The sequence below is a fragment of the Capra hircus genome, chromosome 16 (assembly GCF_001704415.2).
Source record: "Capra hircus breed San Clemente chromosome 16, ASM170441v1, whole genome shotgun sequence".
In the NCBI taxonomy this organism is placed as follows: domain Eukaryota; kingdom Metazoa; phylum Chordata; class Mammalia; order Artiodactyla; family Bovidae; genus Capra; species Capra hircus.
Genome location: NC_030823.1, coordinates 63,291,146 through 63,313,932, shown reverse-complemented (window position 1 = coordinate 63,313,932; position 22,787 = coordinate 63,291,146). Strand labels below are relative to the sequence as shown.

The following is a 22,787-nucleotide window of genomic DNA, read 5'->3' as shown; positions in this document are numbered from 1 at the left end:
CTTTTTACATTGTAATAATTATGCTGTTAGAGAACAGTGGTATTAAACTATCATTACCAGAACTAAAAATTATTTGCTTTCTATTTATAATACTTTCAACATATTTGATTAACTTTGAATTTCCTTCCACTTCAAATAAAAAAATAGTGTACAGGATTCGATGTTTTAGTTTATAAATTAATAAATATTGACAAATCTGGGGGGAAGAAGCACACAGTAGGCAAAGTACTTAGTTTAAAATATCTGAAAAGAGAGATCTGTTACTGGATAGTTTTATCAAAATCCTTTCTAACTGCAAGGAGATCCAACCAGTCCATTCTAAAGATCAGCCCTGGGTGTTCTTTGGAAGGAATGATGCTAAAGCTGAAACTCCAGTACTTTGGCCACCTCATGCAAAGAGCTGATTCATTGGAAAAGACTCTGATGCTGGGAGGGATTGGGGGCAGGAGGAAAAGGGGATGACAGAGGATGAGACAGCTGGATGGCATCACCGACTCGATGAGTTTGAGTGAACTCCGGCAGTTGGTAATGGACAGGGAGGCCTGGCATGCTGCAATTCATGGAGTCACAAAGAGTCGGACACGACTGAGCGACTGAACTGAACTGAACTAAACTAAAAACATCCTTCGTCACAGAAAATCAGAAAGAGGTATATACTACCATTGCAGCACTAATCTTGGGGACATTCAGATTCAGATTCAGTATTACTTTAGCATTGAACCAAACCAGGCTATGTGCACAATAAATAAAATGTCTTAAAGCCATATGGATCCTTTATTTCAGGAATAAGCACTCACTTAGAAAGTTAAAGTAGGAAAAATAATATTACTTAAAATAAATTAAGTGCCACAATCAACAATAAAAATTTGGAATTTGCAAGAAAGAAGAATATATTTTCCAATTAAAAGATTATGAAGGACTGGTTTCTTCACATACACTCATATACACACAAAGAAATTTCTCTAAAGCTTTATATAGAGTTAACTATTAGCTAATGAAGATGGGAAGATAATTAAAAATCTCAACCTCTAAATATGATTCCATAATTAACTTCTCAGATTAATTCATTGGATAGAAAGGTGTTGAGCACCCACTGTGGACTAGGTATTTATTATTGTGAGACAAAAAATATGCACTGGAAAAGGACATTTTAAGCATAATTATATCTGAAATGTAATATGCATTATGTGACTGAGAACTAATTAATTATATTTAACACATTTAACACACCCAGCATAATTCAAAACAATTATACCCTTGAACAACTTGAGTTTTAAAATTCCCCTCACTATTCCCTTAAGTTGATTTCCACTCTGGTATTCTTTCCCAGTTCTAAAAAAAAAAAAGAATAAAGAAATTTCTTAAATAAGCCCTACTTATTTAGAATAGAAATGGAAGAGAAGGGATGTATTAGTTCTTGAATTCTTGTTTCCATTTGCTCTCAAATGTGCTTCTAATGTTCAATTTTCTCTTCAGAGAAAATCGTGACTTACAAAAACAAAAAGTACAATCATCTTTAGCATTTAAACAAACATATTATTCAGTTCTTACTAAAGTCACCAAAGATTGAAACTCAGAAAAAAAACATTTTAAAAATCTTTATTCTAGGTTATGTAATGCCATTCACCATAGTAATGATCTGATACTTTGGTATAAGACTTTTTAAAATATATATTGCCAACAGGTAGAAAATTTTCCTTGGCTGTCTTAAGACAGCCCTTGAGGGAGTTTTCAGCAGTGTATTGGCTCATAACTTGAGCGGTGATTTAAATAAATGTCACTTTTATCACTTAATGATAATCTTATTGAGGGTAATTTAACTGAGAAAAGAAAATGCCATGTTGCTTATTCCTCCCAAGAAAAAGGGGTAAAAAAAAAAAAAAAAGAAAAAGGGGTGCATTTCATTCTGGAAGTATCTACCTACCATCTAACTGTCTACCTATCTATCTCTACATACATATGTATATAGATACAAATTGATATAGATACAGCTATATATACACATATGTATATATGTCCAACAAAGGTTTGACTTTGAGATCTCTCTTCCTCTTCATTATTCTGTGTGACCCTCAAACTGTACTGCCTTTCACATTTATTCATTCATCAATGAATAATTGAGTGTCTGAATGTACTGAGTACCCTCTGCATGCTCAGTTTTATGTCAGATGTAAAGGAAGATGCAATATGTATGCGCAACTGAATCACTTTGCTGTACACCAGAAACTAACACAACACTGTAAATCAACTGTACTTCAATTCAAAAAGAAAAGAAAAGAAATAAGACAGTCTCTGCCCTCCTGAATTTTTCTCTCTTCCAGGGGCAATATATCACACAATATATCATTAAGCAACTTATAAGACTAGTGCCAAAATCAATGGTACAGATAACATGCAATTTGCATTGAGGCAGACTTTCAGAGTTTCAAACAATTTCTTGTGTTTAATTGAACAATATTGTTAAGTACACATTATTAGCCCCATTTTAGCAATGAGGAACTTGACATTCAGAATTTTAAGTGGCCTGCCTCAATCAATAGGTTATGAGTGGAAGGAAGAATCAAGACTCAAGCCAAGGTTTTCTGATTATAAGCCTAGTGCTATTTTCAATTACAGTACAGGAAACCAAGGATTGAGGCATTTAACAGGGCAGCAACCAGCCTTCCGGTGGAATTAAACTAAACCTGATAAATATCCAAATTAATTTCACTTTGCAAATATTTGTGCTTCAGTGTTAGACATAGCACCCAACTCCCATTTCCTCAAATTTAGTGCTTTAGTGCTCTTACCTGCTCAGGGAGAGCTTTGCTCGCAAAAACGGGGGTGTCAAATACAATAAAACGCTGGCCTAGGAGGATCATATAAATCTTAAGCCATAAAAATAAATCTTAAAGATCTGGTTTCAACTAATCCTCACACATTTTGTTTCGCCTCAGAGCCAGCGTGTAACTCGCCCCTACCCTTTTCTAGCATTCTTACTCCAAATAACCACTTATTTTAAGATGTCAATGGCTGACCCTACCCCAAATTCCACAGGTTCATCCCAGTTCTGCCACCGGACCCTAAGCCCCTGCCCAGACACCTCCCGCTTCTCCCCAGTTTATGATACCTAGGTTCGAGTTCTGCAGGTGCAGTCGCTTGCCATTACACAGCACTGACAGATAAGATGTGACCTTTCGACTCCGTCCTTGGGGACCTCAAGCTGGCCGCGCAGCGTAGTTCCACAGCCGAGAAAGGGGCTTCCCGGCTCGGGAACGAAGCCACGGGGAGTACACGGTCCGAAGCGAGGTCTCTGACAACTCGAACGATGCTGAGCGACTGGGCGTGCATCACTCCGCCCCATACTCCTGCCAACTGCAGGAGACTTGGTCCGGAAACCAATCCATCCCAGCTCACGGGTAAGTCCGTGCCAGCCGGACCTTAAGCGGGACCCCGATGACAGGCTGTTGACGGCGGCGGCGGCAGCAAAGCCAAGGCCACCTGCCCCCAGCGCCCATCGCCGCCAACCTAAGACCCCCCCACCAGACTGGACCGCAGAGAAGCGTTTCTATGGAAACCCCCTAGGGATCACGTGACGGACCCGGAGGCCCAATCGCCTCTTACCTCTACCGGCGGCACCGCTTTGGGCCCTCCCTCCTGCCCCGCCCCCTCCCGCCCCCGCCTCTGTCGCCCCGCTCCTCCCCTTTCCTGCAGAGAGTCCGCACATGCGCGCTGCGTTCAGCGCGCTACCGCCCCGGCGCGCCCCGCTGTGGGGCGCGTGGGGGCGGCGTAGGAGGGTCGAGGAAGGCGCGAGCCTGAGAAGGAAGGAGCGCGGCCAGCGCGCAGGCCCAGAACCACCCGAGACGCGGCTGCCGGCTACGCCTCTGAGCGGAAGAGGGAAGTGGAGGCGCCAGTCTGCGGCTTCCAGCTGGGGCTGGGCTTGCTAAGGTCGAGGCAGCGTCTAGAGGAGGCCTCGGCCGCCGGTCCGGAGCGGGGATGTCGAAGAACACGGTGTCGTCGGCCCGGTTCCGGAAGGTGGACGTGGATGAGTACGACGAGAACAAGTTCGTGGATGAGGAAGACGGGGGCGACGGGCAGGCCGGGCCCGACGAGGGCGAGGTGGACTCCTGCCTGCGGCAATATCCTTCAGTTCGCTGGCCTTCGCGCTCCACCCGACCCCACCCGAACCGGCCCCTCTTCCGGGACCCAGCTGCGGGCAGGGCGTGAGGGCGGGGACCCCCGCTTCCGTGGGCTCCCTGTCGTGAGTGGGCAGGAGGGCTCTTCTATTTCTTCCGAGACCCCCGGGTCCCGCCCTCGGAAACTTACCTTCCCAGCGCGCCGTCCACGCCCCCGATTCCTCAGGTTGCGCCGGGAGTTCTCGCCTCCCGGGGACCGGCGGGGACGGCCGCGCCCTCGCGGCTCTGGTGCTGGTCAGTCGGGGAGCTGCAGGGAGCTTAAGTGGTCCTCTCAGATCGTATTTATCGGGTTTTCATTAGAACCCACGTCCGATCGGGAGGAGCGGGCATTTTTCTTCAGTGATTTTCTTTTTATTGTGGTGGTGGTTTTGTTGTGGCAGCGTTATTTCACGCCGGGAGACATGGGGCGGCTTGCAGAATTGAGGCCCTTCTGTCTGTCTTTTTAAGCTTGTGGACGCCTTTTTTTTTTTTTTTTTAAGAGGAAGGGATTTGACAAAATACAGGTTGCACAGAGTTGGTTAACCAGGGGAAAGGGAATGAGTACAAAACTGCTCAGAAAGAAGCTGGAAGCGTTTTACCTGCTAGACGGAAAATGCATGTAGAGAATCCCTGGAAATATTTTAAATAAACGCCAAAGAATAACATAGGAAAAAGTGAATCATTTGTACAAAACCGAATCATTTTGTAATGCTGGAATCGTTTCCGTTAAGTTAAAATGTGGCTGTCAGTTCCTGGTTTGGGTTTTGCATATTTGAATATTCATAACTTTGAGGGAGTATTTGCATCAGATCTTTTTTCGGAAAAATGTAAATGTTGCAATAACCAAGGCTGTCGTTTTAGAGATTGTCAATTACTGAATTCACTCATTTCTAATTATTCTTGGGTGTATTCATAAGATTAGGAAGGCTCTTTAGACTTTCCTCATCAGTGGCCTATTAAATTAAATGGGGAAATACATGAGTGAAAATATTTGGTAGCAGCCACAGCTGGTCTTACAGGCACCTAAAATACAGCATTAAACATTTATCAACATACAGATGTTTCTTTGATTTCCGTTACTTTCACAATCAGCTGTTGCTGTTTTGCATTATTTAACATACTTAAGTGTTTGGGATGGAGGGGAGCAGTCTCAGAAGTGAGCCAGTCTGCAAACGGCACGCTTCTCTAGAAGTCCATTAAGCCTTGAAAATCACAGCCTGCCACCAACCATAGTTTTTTTAGTCAGACCTTTTTCTTTAGAACATAAGTGGTGAAGATTATTCTGTGTAGAAACATTCTTCGTGATGCATAAATGATGTTTTGTGAGACTAACTTTTTTTAGGTAACATGATGGCTCTTCAATGGTACTGCTGTATCCCTATAGTGGATCTGCTTTTAAATCAATTCATCTTGCAATATAAAGATACTGTCCCTTCTTGTTTCAACAAGAAGAGACAAGCCCTGATCAGGCACTACAGATGGAGGAACAAGTGAACTCTGTGAGGTTTTCCTTTTAGGGCAATGACTGTACATTCTGACAGTGTGATTGGCCTTCTGTTCCTCATTCTTGCTAACTCACTGGTGCTTTCAAAGCGAGACTAAATTTAATAGGTGTGGCCTAAAGCAGTTTGAATGACCTTTATGAAATATGAGAGAAAATATTAAAAAACAGAAAAATTAAGCTGCCACCTACAGGTTGTTATTTTATCTTCTGTAATGCCCCTTAACATCAATATTGAGAGATTGCTAATGTATATCATTCAGATTGCTAGAGTAATCTGCCAGCACTTTTCTACCAGCATTTCAATTAATAATATAGAATATAATTCTAATCAAAGGATAGGCAGACAGTCTGTTTCATTTGGGGACCTAAATAATTCTGATATATATTTTAGAATTTTTTTAAATGTCACCCTGGATAATGTTTGCACATGTGTTTTACTGGAAAATGAAAGGTTATTAAGGTGCTCAGTTAATAATTAGAGCCAAGGGTGAAACAGTTTTTGCCTTATTTTTTAAAAATTTAATGCTCTCTTTCATTTTCAGTATTTTATCTTTGATTGACATCCTTGAAACGAACATGTTGAATTTTCCAGTATTGAACGTAGCAACCATAGTAATTTTTCTTTCTATGCATAACACCAAATCTTAAGAACCAGTGGTTCCTGGGAGTTCCAGTGCTTTCCTGAGGGCTGCCCTTTGCTGCTATCCCCTTAACCTCCATCACAGGAAACATGACAGCTGCCCTACAGGCAGCTCTGAAAAACCCCCCCATCAACACCAAGAGTCAGGCAGTGAAGGTGAGTCACAGACAACACGCGTTCTGTGCTGGCGTCTCAGCCTTCTTACCAGAACCCTCCAAAGTGTCACACAGTCAACAAATGTCTTAACTGTTTGCCATCTTTGACATAGAAGAGCTTACAATGTAGTTTGATAGGTGGAAAACCTATATAAAAAATTAGTGCTCCAACATTGAGTTGTGATAACGCTGCGTGGTAGGTAGACTTAAGTTCTAATGACCGAGACATCTGTGTGTTTTCAGAGGAGGCCACTCAGGTGGAATTTGAGCAAAGGCTTGAAGAACAAGTGAAACTTTCACAAAATAAACACATGCTACTTGCTTTTGAAAGATTTTTTAAAATTCTACCATTCTCATAGAATTAAATTCTAATATTTAATTCTGTTAAATATTATTGAAAACTCAGAAATGTGGGGGAATGAAAATAATTATTATCCCATACCTGTAGATAATCATTACTTTTTGTTGTTGCTATATGCTTATAGAGTTTTTCTATGAGTTTTTCTTTTAATTAAAATGGCATCTGTATAGCAGCATACATGAACAGCTTTACTTGGTAATAAGTTTATTTCTATAATATCTTTTTTAACATCTGTATTTTGATAATCCTGCAGTTTAGTTATATATAAACTTTCATCATATATTTATTGACTTTTTTTCCTGTCATAAATAGTATTGAAATGAACAATTCTTGGTAAAGTCTGAATTGTTTCCTTTGAATAAATTTCTGGAAGTGAATGGCTGGATTTTAGACTGCACATTTTTTTAAGGCTACATATGGTATTGCCATACTACCCTTCAGAAAAGTTGTAAAATTACATTGCCTCTTAACCATCTTTCAGTAATTCTTAAGAACCTACTTACTTAATTGTTTAAAGCCCAGATTAAATTTTTTTTTTCAGATTAAATTTTAATGTTTAGTTCTGTTAAGTATTGTAGAAAACTCAGCAATATGGGGGAATAAAAATGTAATCGTCCATAATCCCACACCCAGAGCATTGACCCCCCCACTGTCCATAGCCATTCACACATCCTAGGAGCCCCAAGTATCTCCTTAGGTAAATACTAGTAAATAATAACTTAGGTAAATGCATTATTATCTAGGCAACATAATCTTTTATAAGAGGAAATGCTTCTTTGGTTTTTAAAAGTGAGTAACGTCACTGAAATTTCGTTTTACCACCTTCTGCTTTTTTGTGGGTGTTTTTTTTTAATCAGAGCGTGTGGGTGGGAGGTTATAGCTCTCCATACAAGGATATTTTTCTAAACGGATAATTGCATAGTCTTTAAACTGAAGACAGCAACAGGTGGTAGAAGCATACTGTAAGATCATGACCGGCAGGAATGCAGAAGGTATCACTTTGTGTTGAATAGAAAGAGAAACATTGTTGAAAGGGGAAATTAAGTGTTCTGTGTACTTGGCTTGCTAGGTGAAAAGCAACTGCTGTTGGAGCAGTCATTCATCAAAGAAAAAGATCATTATAAATGAAGACCACTCTAATACCTATAGTCACTTGACTATAGATGTGAAATGAAAAATAAGTTTTAGAAACTTAAATTTTTATTTATTAATAACATTTCTGAAGGATGCTTCAGGGTAGAACTATAATTCAGTTTCCTTCTTTTGGTCTATTTTTTTTAAATCAAGAAGTGAAATGTATTGATTTAATACATTGATAATTTGTTACATCTATCTGTAAGTAAACCCTTTCAGCTCTACCTTCAAATATGTCGAGACTCTGTCTGCTTCTGGCTGCCTCTGCTGCTGCCATGCCAGCCAAAGCCAGCCTGTCTTGGTGCAGGAACTTCCAAGCTGGCCTCCAGGCTTCTGTCTCCTGCTCCCCTCACCCTCCTGCTGCCCTGGGCTTATTTTCAATATGACAGCCAGCTGGTCCTGTTAAAATGTAAGTCAGATGACATCACTCTTCTTAGAAAGAAAGAAAGTGAAAGTGAAGTCGCTCAGTACCATAGCCTACCAGGCTCCTCCCTCCATGGGATTCTCCAGGCAAGAGTACTGGAGTGAGTTGCCATTTCCTTCTCCTGGGGATCTTCCTGACCCAGGGATCGAACCCAGGTCTCCCGCATTCCAGGACCTCTGAGCCACCAGGGAAGCCCAACAGCTTCTCATTTCTGTGACTGGAGGCCAGAGTTCTCATAAGGGCCTGCAGGGTTTACGCGTTCTGTCTTCCTACTGCCTCTCTGACTTCCTGCCCTGCACTCCACTCCAGCCCCCTTCATCTTCTTGCTGTCCCTTGAGCACACTGAACACACGCTAGCAGCAGTTACTCTTCTCTCTCTGAAATGTTTGCCTCAGATACACCCAAGGTGTCCTCTTCCTTTCTTCAGGTCTCTACCCAAATGTCACACTCGCAGTGCAGCCTTTCTAAAAACTGGAACTCCCCAACACAAAAATGAGACTGAACGATCTGTTGTTTATTTACCCTCAGGATCGCGCAGGCAGCATTGTCTTGAAGGTGCTCATCTCTTTTAAAGCTAACGATATTGAAAAAGCAGTTCAATCCCTGGACAAGAATGGTGTGGATCTCCTAATGAAGTATATTTATAAAGGCTTTGAGAGCCCCTCTGACAATAGCAGTGCTGTGTTATTGCAGTGGCATGAAAAGGTAAGTCATGAATTATACAATCTGTATGACTGGTTCCTTTGTAATGGAAAAAACATTGACAACCTCTAGCCTAAATACCTGTTTTGACTCTTTGGTTATACATTGGTGGTTACTACAAATAAATGCATGAAAATGAAAGTTTAGATTTATGCTTGCTAGCCTTGGTCTTGAGATGCTGATTTGAATTCTTTAACAATTGCCAAAAGGTGGAAAACCCACGCATCCATGAAGGTGAACGTGCATGCATGCGTGTGCAGTCGCTCTGCTCATTCATGTCCAACTTCGCAACCCCATGAACTGTAGCCTACCAGGCTCCTCTCCATCAGATCTTTCAGGCAAGAATACTGGAGTGGGTTGCCATTTTCTCCTCCAGGGTATTAGCCCACATCTCCTGCATTGCAAGTGGATTCTTTACCACTGAGCCATCAGGGATGCCCAAACAGATGAACAGAATCTGACACAGACATACAAGGGAATATTACTTGACCAGAAAATGTTTATCTACATGGTACAGCATGAATGAACCTTGAAAACATTATGCAAAGTGAAATAAACCAGATACAAAAAGACACAAATACTGTGATTCCACTGGTGGCTCAGATGGTAAAAGCGTGTGCCTACAATGCAGGAAACCTGGGTTCAATCCCTGGGTTGGGAAGATCCCTTGGAGAAGGAAATGGCAACCCACTCCAGTATTCTTGCCTGGATGGGGTCGCAAAGAGTCGGACATGACTGAGCGACTTCACTTCACTTCCACTTGCATGAAATATCTAGAATAGGCAGGTTCATAGAGACAGAAAATGGATTAGAAATTACCAGTGCCTGGGGAGAAGGGAGACTGGAGAGTTATTGCTTAATGGGTACAGAGTTTCTGTTTGGAGAGATGGGAAAGTATTGTAAGTAGATAGTGGTGATGGCTATACAATATTTGAATGTAATTAATGCCACTGAATTTTATATTTAAAGATGGCTAATGTGGCAAATTTTATGTTACATATTTTATCACAGTTCTAAAAAATGAAATCAGGAGTAGGATCAAGAATTCTTAATTTTTTGTTTGTTTGTTTTCATGCATTTTGCTTTGCAGTATAAGCGGATGCTGGTACACTATCCATCCCCCCAGCCCCTCCTCTCCCAAAAAAAAGGCTATGGAGGATTTTTAGCTTTAGGTGAAAAATTGGTAAGGTAATTTTTAATACCCAGCTCTTACATTATATTGATAATATTTGAATAAAACCAACCACAGATAAGTGTATATTCTCTAACATGTTACAGTTACCAAAAACTCAGTTTTTCAGAATCTATTGTCTGGATATCTGAGTGAAAACACACTTACAATGTATGAACAGGTAGCAGAACTTACTGTTTAACCTGGATCAAGTCACTTCATTCTTCATACATTGTCAAATAAAAAGAGCTAACTTTTGTGGATAGGATTATTATAACTCTCACTTTTCCCAAGACAGCCCAAGTTTATGCCTGTTCCAACATAATTATGAATAGTTCCCTTTTACTCTACGGTGTATCAATTTGGAGAGTAATTCATACAGTCATCGTGTTCACGGAGTACTTCCTATTCATCAGCCACTGTATCCTTTTTTTAATTGAGGTCTGATTGCTTTGTACAGCCACTACACTTTCAGTTTCTGTTTCATGTGATCCTTACAGCAGCCCTATGAGATATAGAAACATCTTTATTGTCCTCAGTTCACAGATGAAAGAGCCAGCTTTGAAACCTATCATCCTAGTTTCAGGATAGTTTCAGGATCATACCAAACACTGACTGAGTACTTCTTGTATTCCAAGCACTTTATAAATGTTAACTCAATTAACTAATCCTCATAAAATACTATGGAGGAGTGCTAATTACTTCCCTCTTTCACATGGGGAACTGAGGCATGTGTCAAGCCTTCTTTTCTTCCTAACAGTCACCAGTTTTTCCCAGCCTTATCTCCTAAATACTTCTTAGATTGTCCACTCAACCATCTCTAATGCAGCTGTTCTCAGCCTCTCTCACAGTTTGTTGCCAGGGTTTCCTAAAATGGTCTCTTGGCTATCAGTTTTTCCTCCCTCAAATCTGTTCTCCACCCAGTTGCCAGAATGATCTCTCTAGTGTCCAGATCTACCCTTGCAAGTCCCCTGCAGAACTGAGTCCAAATTCCCGGGTCCAGCCTCATCTTCCATGTTGTTCTTCCCCACATGCTGTAGCAGTAAGCATAGTAATGTGTTGTGGTAGCTGGACATACCATAATATTCCACACCTCTATAGCTTTGCTTATGATTTTCACTCTGCCCCTGAGCCTCCTTATCCTTTTATGTCAGTCTGTCACCTACTTATCCACCTAATGTGTCATTTTCTCGAGGAAGCTGTAAGCTCACCATTCCACTTTCCTCTGCACCCTCAGGGTGTGTATACGCCCCTCCTCTGTGCTTTCCTAGCACCCACAGCATAGCTCTAAATAGCCTATGGATATGTCTGTCTCTTCCCTGTCTCGATGTATTTGTTCACTTCTGTACCCCCAGCCTCTAGCGCAGTACCCAATACACACAGGTGTTTCAGTGAGTGTTTTTGAGCACAAGCAAACCAGAGCTTCAGATTCCTAATACTTAATCACAACTTCCAGTTTTTCCATGTAATGTCAAAGTTCCTAAGTTCTTAACTATTAAGTAGTATTTTCTTAGCTTGAGAAAAGAAAAATCTGACAAACTCCGAGTGCTTTAAACTGGAGCTTAGTACGGTCGAACCCAGTTTGAGTTTCTTCCTGGCACTGCTGAGAATAAAAGCAGCATGAAATATCCTAAATTTAAATTCATGGTGAGATTCAAATTTATGGGCTTCCCTGGTGGCTCAGAGGTTAAAGCATTTGCCTGCAATGCAGGAGACCTGGGTTTGATCCCTGGGTCGGGAAGATCCCCTGGAAAAGGAAATGGCAACCCACCCCAGTACTCTTGCCTGGAGAATCCCATGGACGGAGGAGCCTGGTGGGCTACAGTCCACAGGGTCGCAAAGAGTCGGACACGACTGAGCGACTTCACTTTCACTTTCACTTTCTATATTTATACCCTAACCTCAGCCCTAACCTGTTTTCGGCAAGAACATCATGCTGCAGATCTCTAAGAACATACTGTTATTTGAGAACAACACACTAGAATGTCAGCTAGCATCTCAGTAGAAGGTGAGTGCCTGAGAGCAGGCACTCAAAAGGATTTTTGGTTGTTGCTGTTTCTGTGTCCCCAGTGCCATGAACAGTGCCTGGCCCATAATAGGTGCTCGAGAAATACTTGTTAAAAAAATTAGCGAATCCAAAATCAGTTGCTGCGCACGCCCTTCCTTGAAGAAAAATGTTTTACTTGGTGTGAGAACTGAGCCTTTACGATTCTGTCCATACTGACATTTTGGTTTGTGTTTAGGCGCTTGCTGCTGGAGGAGTGGGGTCCATCGTTCGAGTCTTGACTGCAAGGAAAACCGTGTAGTCTGGCGGGAACTGGATTTCTCCCATGGGGTGGGAGTTGCTGGCACCAAGACCAAAACAACCAAATGCCACCGCTGCCCCGCGGGTAGCATCTGTTCCTCTCAGCTTTGCCTTCTTGCTTCCTTTTCATATCTATACAGAAGAAAATTACATACATATCAGTTTTCCCTAAATGAAAATTGGGATACGATAAAAGAAATATTTCAACAAGAGTGTGTCATGATCTCAGAATGATTTCAGTGACGTGGATACCAGTCTGTACATAGCATAATTTACACTCAACTTTAATTGTGCAATTGTTCCCCTATTGGCTGGGTTTTCCTTTGTTTGTTGTTTGTTTTGGGGGAGGGGTTTTTTGGCTTTGACTAATAGTGAGAAATTTGATCAGAATTGGAGGCCAGTTTCTTAACTCATTGCTAGCCAGGAAATGATCTCTATATATTTAAAAAAAAATGTTTGAGAGACTGTCAGCTATTAACATTGCAAAACTGGACCAAACTTCCCTTATTTAAACGAACTGTGTCTCTGGAACAGGCAGTGGCTGAACGCCATGGCCAAGTCCAGCTCTGTCTCTGCTTCCCTCCAGATGATGTGCATTCAGGTCTGCTTTCTCCTCTCCGCATCCCGGAATCGTGGCCTCTGAGCTTCTGTGTGGCCACCCAGGGTACAGAGCAGCGAATCTTGTTCTACGCAAATGCATCTATAAAATGCCAGAGCCTGTTTGGCACGAGCATAAACTTTGTTTTCCAATAATATGACCCTATTTGGGGAAACTGCTCCAAATCAGAAAAGATGTGGAAACTATGATGTAGTTCAAACTCTGGGCAGCCTCTAAATGAAGAGATATTTTCTTTAGACTTACAGTAGCTGCCTTCGACATCATGAGGTATATAACTAGTATTTAATATGTCCTATCAATGTCTTCTTCAGTGTTCTTCAGGGTAATTGGGACCTCAAAGGATTTGGTTCGGATCCAAATACATACACATTCTGTATTTTAGGTCAGTGTTTTTTTAAAAAAAGAAAATACCACACATCGAAAAGTGTTTACTTTGTTGGACAAACCAAATGTATTCTCAAAAAATGACCGGTGCTTATGAAAAATTATAATTATTCAGTAGCTCTAAAGCAAACCACCTGAATGCTTATGACCAAGCGGGAAATCAGAGTGTATCTAGTATTTACATCTGACACCAGTTTCATAATCACTGACCTGTGTGAAAACTGGTGCAGAAATTCTGTAAACTCTGCTGTTTTTGATACCTGCTTTTTGTTCTGTTTTGTAAAAATGATAATCTTCAGAAAATAAATTGTCAGTGTTGAATAATTTATTTTTGTCTTACTTTAATACTTAATGAAGGCATAGTTAATGAAGAGGAAAGATTTCCTTTTTTACCACCAGGTTATTATACTCTTTGACAAGAACTAATTTTGCATAGAAGGTTTATATGACTACTTTATTCAAATATAAGATAGTAGAGAAGAGGAAAGAGTCATTAAATGTTAATAATGAAGTGATTATTAAAATCACTCACTCTGGAGTGATTCCATAGCTCTTTAGAAGCCTGATGAACACCACTCCCAGCTCCCAAGCTCTTTGTTACACCTCTCATCTACTGTCCTTATCTACTCAACGCATTCTCTCTTTTACCACTACACCTGACAAGATTCCTATGTCAAAGCTTTAGAAATTTACAAGCAGTTCAGAGGGCTATGAGTAAGAGACACTAAACTATAGATAATACAGGTGGTCGAGTAGGTATAACAACCACTTACAAACTTTAAATGAAAACAAGTGATATTGCAACAGTGGTGGTTTAGTTACTAAGTCGTGTCCGACTTGTGATCCCATGGACTTGGAACCTGCCAGGCTCCTCTGACCATGGGATTCTCCAGGCAAGAATACTGGAGCGGGTTGCCATTTCCTTCTCTAGGGGATCTTCCCAATCTAGGAATCGAACCTAGTACTTCTGCCTTGCAGGCAGATTCTTTACCGACTGAGCTACGAGGGAAGCCCAAATGGCAATACTTTTTCATAAAATCCTTCTTAATACCTCTTCCATGACTATAGCGTTGGAAGAAATTCCAGAATTCTATATTTTATAGTCATAAGAATGATTGTACTCAAAATTTGCCAACAGCTTTTCTCAGGAGAAACTATATAACAAATAGAACAGCATCAGTATGGAGTCAGAATGCATGCCAGCTGAAAACAAGTGGCTCGACTGATGCGTCTCAGCTAAACATCAGCCCAAGTGATGCTGACCGTGACAGAGCACCATCCTGAAAAGAGTGAGAAGAAGCATGAATTGTGGGAAAAAGATAAATGCTAAGGGGCCCTCTGAGCACCCATGCCCTTCTACTTCAATCCCGGTGGTTTTATTTGTTTTTAACTATTTTTGTGTGTTTTGTCTTTGCCACTTTTAAGGGGGGGAAATGGCACACAGACCCTTTGTTGGGGCTTCCCTGGTGGCTCGGGTAGAGAAGCAGCCTGCCAGGGCAGGAGACACAGGTTCCATCTGGGTCGGCAAGACGCCCTGAAGAAGGAAATGGCAACCTACTGCCATATTCTTGCCTGGAAAACTCCATGGACAGAGGAGCCTGGTGGGCTTCAGTCCATGGGGTCACAGGAGAGTCAGACGCAACTTAGTGACTAAACAACAACAAGCCTTTGTTAGTTGTTCAGTAACAGCACTGTTTAGGTAACAGTCACTTGATCGTAAGTATGATGAGGTGTTAGAGAAATCCAGCAACACAAAGGTGAAATCCATCTGGAGATGGGACAAATTAACTGAGTCTTTTTAAAGCATGTACCGTGTTCCCCGGGATCACAAAGTACATAGTGGAAGAGTAACGTCTGGATCTTGCTCACAAGTTGCTTTCAGCCTCATTGGGAAGTAAGATTTAAGCATTCTAAAGTTAATGTCATATAATGTAGTATTATGCCCCTTAACTGTTGATCCCAAGAAGGGCCGGCACCTGTCTTCCTGGGAGAACTAGCTGGGAAAACTGGCTGTCCCACCCCAAACAAAGACAAGAAGACACCAAAGCAGAATGGTCCTTGGGGCCCCTTCCCTCCAGCTCCAAGGGGTTTCCCTGATAGCTCAGTTGGTAAAGAATCTGCCTACAATGCAGGAGACCCTGGTTCGACTCCTGGGTTGGGAAGATCCCCTGGAGAAGGGCTAGGCTACCCACTCCAGTATTCTTGGGCTTCCCTTGTGGCTCAGCTGGTAAAAAATCAGCCTTCAATGCAGGAGACCTGGGTTTGATCCCTGGGTTGGGAAGATTCCCTGGAGAAGGGAAAGGCTACCCATTGCAGTATTCTGGCCTGGAGAATTCCATGGACTGTACAGTCCATGGGGTCACAAAGAGTCGGACACTACTGAGCGACTTTCACTTCACTCCCTCCAGCAGGAGATGCTGTTCCCAACTTGCCATCTTTCTATTACTTAATGTCTGAACAAGCTCTTTTGGGCCTGCTTCTTCCTCTAGAAGTAGGAAGTGTGCTCCCAGGCCAAAGCTTCCCAAAGAGGTGTCTGTTCATCCCTAGGGGTTCTGCAAATGAGTTCTTGGGCACCTGCCAATTCTGAAGAAGATTTTACAACGTGTCCCCAGGGACTTCCAGTTGTCCAGTGGCTAAGACAGCCTGCTGCCAATGTAGGGGGGCTTGGTTCCATCCCTGGTCAGGAAGCTATATCCCACATGACATGACTGAGTTTGCCTGCCCCAACTACAAAGATCTCACATGCAGCACCTACAAGATCCTGTATGCTGCAATGACAACCTAAGACATGGCACAGCCAAATAAATTTTTTTTAATTTAGACAATTTTTTAAAAATTAGAAACTTTAATTAAAATTAAAAATGTGTCCTCGTTTCTTGGTGCTCCAGTTTTCTCACCTTTTAGAAAATGGGGCAATAATAATAGTGTTGTAGGAATTACAGAAAGCATTTAGTGGCTCTCACATGTTTGGTTGAACCATATGAAACTGCTATCTTTGTAAGACAAGACGATGGAATAGTGGCAATTTCATAATTTTCAAGCCAATACTAAGTGTTCAATAAGTGTTACTTTTAAAATTTTATTTAATTTGAATGTATTATTTGGTAATTTTTGTTTTGCTTTTAAATCTATGACAGGGGCTTTAAAGGAGCTTCATCCTAATTTTCTATCTGTGTATATGTGAGTAGCAGTATAATTATTATAACAAGGATTAATTGGTTGACAGTGCAGGTAGGAGAGGTTCTGTCTGTGAGCCTTTTTCTCTTTAAAGGGGAAAGCATTTTTCAAATTTGAGAGATCCTACCCTAGACCTTTCCCAGTCTGCCTCATTTAATTCACCTGCCCTGTGTTTTCATCCTCACATCAGGATGCTGATCTTAGTTTGGGGTCAGTTAGAAAATCTGGCAAGCAAGCTGGGCTTTTGATTTCTCCTGATAGAACACAACACTGGGAAGACCTTTCACACCTTTGCAGACTGGAGAGCAGACAGTTCTGAACCAGCGTCTTGATCCAAGTGAGTACCCAGATACCTTGCTTGCTCACTAGGGGCTGATGGTGAGAATTTTATTGGCCAGCAGGCATATGCCAAGTATGGCTCCAAGCGCTTTATGGGTATTATCTCCTTTAGTCCTCGTAAAGAGCCCTATGACATAGGCGGTGTGATTTCCCCCATATTGCAGATGAGGAAACTGAGGTACAGAGAGGTTAAGAAACCTGCCCATGGTCAATCAGCTATCAGGAATTCTAACCTGGGCTGGCTCCAGAACCTGTGCCCTTGGCAACTGCACCCCAGTCTGTCCAGGCATTATCCGTTTGTCCTCGAAACGATCCTAGGTGATAGGTAGAGGGCTGGGGTCTTCGCGGCTCTGGAGCAGGCTCCTAACCCTCCTCACCCCGCCTGCTCTGCTGCCCGGTGCCCAGTCAGCCCTGTCCACGTGGCTCCCTGTAGACTGGCCTCCTTTCCAGCCCCAGTGCCTCGGCCCCTCCTTGGGGTGACATTGTTTCTCCAACCTTTCTTAAAATAGTTAAAAAGCGTCTGTGAATTCTCCTGACTTGAATTGCCCCTTTGCCCTAGGGGTGAGCTAGCATTCTTTCCCCATTGAGTGCTCCTTGGAGAGCTGCCCACAGGCAGTGCTGGAGGACCAACTGAGAAGGATGGAGTTACTTGGTTAGTTGATGGTTTTCTTCCGCTCTAATACCACTTTCCCAATTTTGAGAAGGCCTGCCTTCCTGAATGTGCTGGATTTCCTCTTTCTCTTTTTTTTTCCTTTCCATGAGTAGAATGACAGCATGTATTTTTGTTTATTAACCTAATCCTCTCAGAGAAAAGGCAAGAACATTATTAGGAGTAGTAAAAGTGATGGGGGGTTTTTACATTACTATGGCCAGAGGTGGCTGATCCAGGTTTCTAAGGAAGAGTTCTCCTTAAGAAAAAGAATATATGAATTACAATCCTAAAATTGAAATAGGGTCTGGGCAGGGGCACATGCTGTCAGGGACCCTTCACTACATGATAATTTCGCCTCTGGCTGTGACACTTGGGAATTTGAACATCTTTTGTTTTCTCCAATTCCTCTTATTTCTAGTGTCCTATTACTGGTACACAGTATTTGTAGATGCACTGAATCCATGTTGAAGGAGTAGCAAGATCAGGGTGGACTGGAATAAAGGGAGACAGATCAGTCTGAACTTGACCTTGCACGGGCAGAAGGGGCAGGTCCAACTGAAATGGAAGGAGTATAAAGATGAGAAAGTTGAAGTAGGTTTCATTGTTGCTGTTTTATGGGTTTAATGTTTGAACATAATGTTATAGACAGTGAAATTTATTTATTAAGAGGATTAAGTTTTGGTAAAGTATCTTCATGAGGCATTCAAAAAAGTCACAAGCTTTTCAAAAAAATTTTTTAGCTGAAATAGACATTGATGGTTACTTAGTCTTACCCTCCCCCCTTTATTTAAATTTAAAGTATTTATTCATCTGGGGCTGCGCTGGGTCTTGATTGCTGTGTGCAGGCTTTCTCTAGTTGCAGCAAGTCGGGGCTACTCTCTGCTTGTGGTGGTTGGGCTTCTCATTGTGGTGGTTTCTCTTGTCACAGAGCACTTGCTCTAGAGTGTGGGGTCAGTAGTTGTGGCATGAGGTCTTAGTTGCCCCATGGCATGTGAAAACCTCCAGGAGCAGGGATCGAACCCGTGTCCCTGGCAGGGATCGAAGCCCACCTCAATGGCAGGAAGATTCTTAACCACTGGACCACTAGGGAAGTCCCTCACCCCTTTTATAGTAGTAAAAGAATGGGAAATTTTATAAGAAAGACAGCATCTTAAGTTAACAGTAGAGAGCTTCACTTATAAAAATGGAAAGGAATAATTTTATCCTTTAAATATTTTTCATCATTTCTTAAAATGTTAAGTTCATTTCAAAGTAGTCTGAAACATTGAAACAACTTTAAAAGTCCTACAAAAGGTCCTTGAGGCCCAGAGTTACCCAAGTTTATGAAATGCATGAAATACAATACAGATATAGCACAAATAGCAGGAAACCAAAGACGAAGTACTCCCAGCGTGTGGTAGTGATGGCTTTTAATTTCCAAAGCAAGGTTCTCAGCGAGAGTAGCTGGTGCTGCAGTGCTGAGCTCAGTCACTGAGTCATGTCCAACTCTTTGCATCCCATGGTCTGTGGCCATCCCTGCTCCTCTGTCCATGGAAGTTTCCAGGCAAGAATACTGAAATGGGTTGCCATTTCCTTCTCCAGGGTCAGGAAGCTGACCCAGGGATCGAATCTGCGTCTTCTGCGTTAGCAGGCGGATTCTTTTCCACTGAGCCACCTAGGAAGCCCCTGACAGTAGTTAGACTAAAACACAAAAGCCACCCTTTATTGAGTACTGAGTATGTGTCAGTACCATCATATTTTATTTTCAGAACTGAAGCTTGAGAATAGATAAAAGACACACAGTTGGTAGGAACTGGATTCCTACTCAGATCTGTCCGACTCCCAAGTCATACCCCACTTCTTACACAGCTCTGGTGCTTGGGGAATGCAGATATTTCCAGGACAGAGAAACTTTCTCTGGACATCTCAAATCTTAATACTTGAGGATTACTGTTGAGAGACAAAACCTCCTCAGGAACCCTTTAAAGATGCGGAAGTTAACAAGCATAGAAATCAGAAGAGAGGTTTGGGGAAGCGCTGCAATGCTGGAGGCATATTCAGCAGCACACAAAGCATGGCATTGCTATTTGTTCATTGTGAGTTTTACTTGCCTTTTGATGATTTCTAAAGTATGAGGCAGAGGCCAATTCCCACAACATATGTAACTCCTCTAGAAAAGAGAAAAGTGACTGAGAGTTGGGGTCCTTAAAGTGTATAGTTTCTCTTATGTCTTGCTTTTCACCCAGTATTTTTTTAGTTGGCGTATAGTTGAGAGTTGGACTATAAAGAAAGCTGAGTGCCAAAGAATTGATGCTTTTGAACTGCGGTGTTGGAGAAGACTCCTGAGAGTCCCTTGGTCTGCAAGGTGATCAAACCAATCAATCCTAAAGGAAATAAGTCCTGAATATTCATTGGAAGGACTGATGCTGAAGCTTAAACTCCAATACTTTGGTCACCTGATGTGAAGAACTGACTCACTGGAAAAGACCCTGATGCTGGAAAAGACTGAGAACAGGAGGAGAAGGGGATGACAGAGGATGAGATGGTTGGATGGCATCACTGACTCAATGGACATGAGTTTGAGCAAACTCTGGGAGTTGGTGATGGACAGGGAGGCCTGGAGTACTGCAGTCCATGGGGTCGCAAAGAGTCAGACATGGCTGAGCAACTGAAGTGAACTGAACTGAACTGATAGTCGCTTGACAATATTATGATAGTTTTGCTGTACAAGGAAGTGAATCAGCTATATGAATACATATATCTCCTCCCTCTTGAACCTCCCTCAAACCCCCACCACCCTACTCCTCTGGGTCAGAGATCAATCTGAGCTCCCTATACTACACAGCAGCTTCCCGCTAGATTCCTGTTTTCCATATTTTCATAGACGATGTCTTTTTTAAAAATTTGGCTATGTTGGGTCTTAGTCATGGTGATGTGGGATCTTAGTTTCCTGACCAGGGTTTGAACCTAGGTCCCATGCGTTGGAAGCACAGAGTCTTAGCCACTGGACCACCAGGGAAATCCCTAGATGATGTCTTTTAACTAATGAAATTCTATTTTCATTCATTTCATCATAATTCCATTTAGCAAGAACCAGAGCTACAATTCTCATTTCATTAGTCAAGTTAAACAGATTATTGGTCATAAACTAAAAATTATTTATTTGCTTAATTGATCCATGTTGTCCACCCTCAATATAATCATGTGGTGTTCCATTTTGGAAGTACCCTCAATTGCAAGCTTATTTCTGTCCACATTTCTGGGGTGCCCTCACATTCCAGTTTTAAGATTGAAGATTAGAGTTTTTATATGGGAATCCTGGGGAATGGGAAATTCCTGAGATAACTCTGGGCTTGAGGAAGTTGGGATCATAATCACAGACGGCATGGATAAGGAACCCAACCACCATTCACCAGGCACTCAGCCAATAACAAACGTCTGACTGGGCTCCTCGTCCATGGTGCCATCACATGTCTGCCGGCGTCGCACAGCACCGTCTCATGCCAGCTGGGTTTGGGCGGGTTTGGGTAAGTTCTGACCCACTGTGATCTGCCAGCGTCGCACAGCACCATCTCACACCAGCTGGGTTTGGGCGGGTTTGGGTAAGTTCTGACCCACTGTGATCGGCCTCCACTCTTCCCACTTCTTGTTTGCCTTTGCACTGTGTCCTTTCCTCTCCCTAATTCTTTGCTCTCTATTTTCTTCTTCTCTTTCTCCAGTCCCTGCATCTACCGCCTTCCTCCATTTTCTCCTCTCTCTCTCCTTAGTTTATCTGATGCCCATGCTCTCAGAATCATTTCTAATAATTAAATATGCGGTTCTCAGGCACATTAAGTAATGCCCTCCCACAGTTCCCCAAATGGCTCCAAATACTTGAAATGCTTCTTTCTATACTGCAAAAATGCTGATTTTTAGTTCTATAGATTGCTTTGGCCAACAACTGAGCAAATAACCCAAAATCTAAGACCAAGTTTTAATTATGTCATTTTCTCTTTAGACTTATGAATAACTTCGACTTACAGAGAAAAGAAAGTACAAAAGCACACCAAAGTGGTTGGGAATGGGAAGGTAAGCCCAGTTATAAAGCAAACTGAATGGGCTCAGAACATTCTAGAAACGGGGTGCTCTAAACAAGGCTTCTTTCATTCATATTCCTGCCGTGGATCTTTGCCCTACCCCTTCTCTGCCTAGTCGAACGTCATTGGCAGAATACATGAAAACTGCTATGTTAAAATGTTCTGTGAGCTAAAATGCAGGTGCCTCATACCAGCCAGTCAAGCTACAGAAACCTGGGACACCCAGAACTACAGCATAACATCTGCCTCAAGGTGGCGCTATATCCCTACACTGATGAACCGCAAGCCCCGCAGGACACACAGTTCACTCTTATTTCCACTTTCCTTCACCACTTATGTTACTTGGACGTTTAAAGACAGTAAACATCAATTATCTATGTTTGCATCTTTCTTGCTACGAGATAGTAGCCTAAAGGCTGGATACATGAAATACAAATTGAATGGTATATGACTCACCTGAATTTCACAGGCCAGCATTCTAAGACTTGCATATTTCCTAGCCCAGCATTTGGCTAATGTTCTCCGGGACACCCTCTTGACCTTCCTACTAGACTCTATGGCCTTCTTAGAGTCATAGTAGTCACGTCTCCCTCATTCTCTATAATCCCTTGACATATTTGATACTCAGCAGGTGTCTATCAGTTGTATAATGCTGATTGAGCCAAATCATTTGACTAAGATATCTCCAAGTTCTGTGGATGGGTCCTAGGATGCCTGAACAGGAGAACATATTAGAAGAAAACATTTGAGAGCTACACAAAGAATAAATTCCTCCTAGGTTCAAATAGCCTCGATCCAATCGAGACAGAATTCCAGCTCACATGTCAGTGGCATTGAGGGAATTCTCATGGAACAGCTCTGTTATTCTGGCATCACTGTCTAAGATACGATGAAACCATATGCATGAACTTATACCACCTTTCCTGACTCTGTTTATATCTAGGATTTTCTTTTTTTTCTGCTGTCTTTTAAAATATATTTATTTTTTAATTGAAGGATAATTGCTTTATA

The 22,787-nt window shown here is 42.0% G+C and overlaps 1 protein-coding gene across 1 annotated transcript; it reads left to right on the top strand.

Moving 5' to 3' along the window:
• ARPC5 (actin related protein 2/3 complex subunit 5) lies at positions 3,701 to 13,881 on the top strand. The gene is made up of 4 exons (XM_005690965.3): positions 3,701 to 4,118; positions 6,382 to 6,454; positions 8,901 to 9,077; positions 12,489 to 13,881. The coding sequence occupies exons 1-4, from the start codon at positions 3,976 to 3,978 to the stop codon at positions 12,549 to 12,551; spliced, it is 456 nt and encodes a 151-aa protein (XP_005691022.1). The 5' UTR covers positions 3,701 to 3,975; the 3' UTR covers positions 12,552 to 13,881.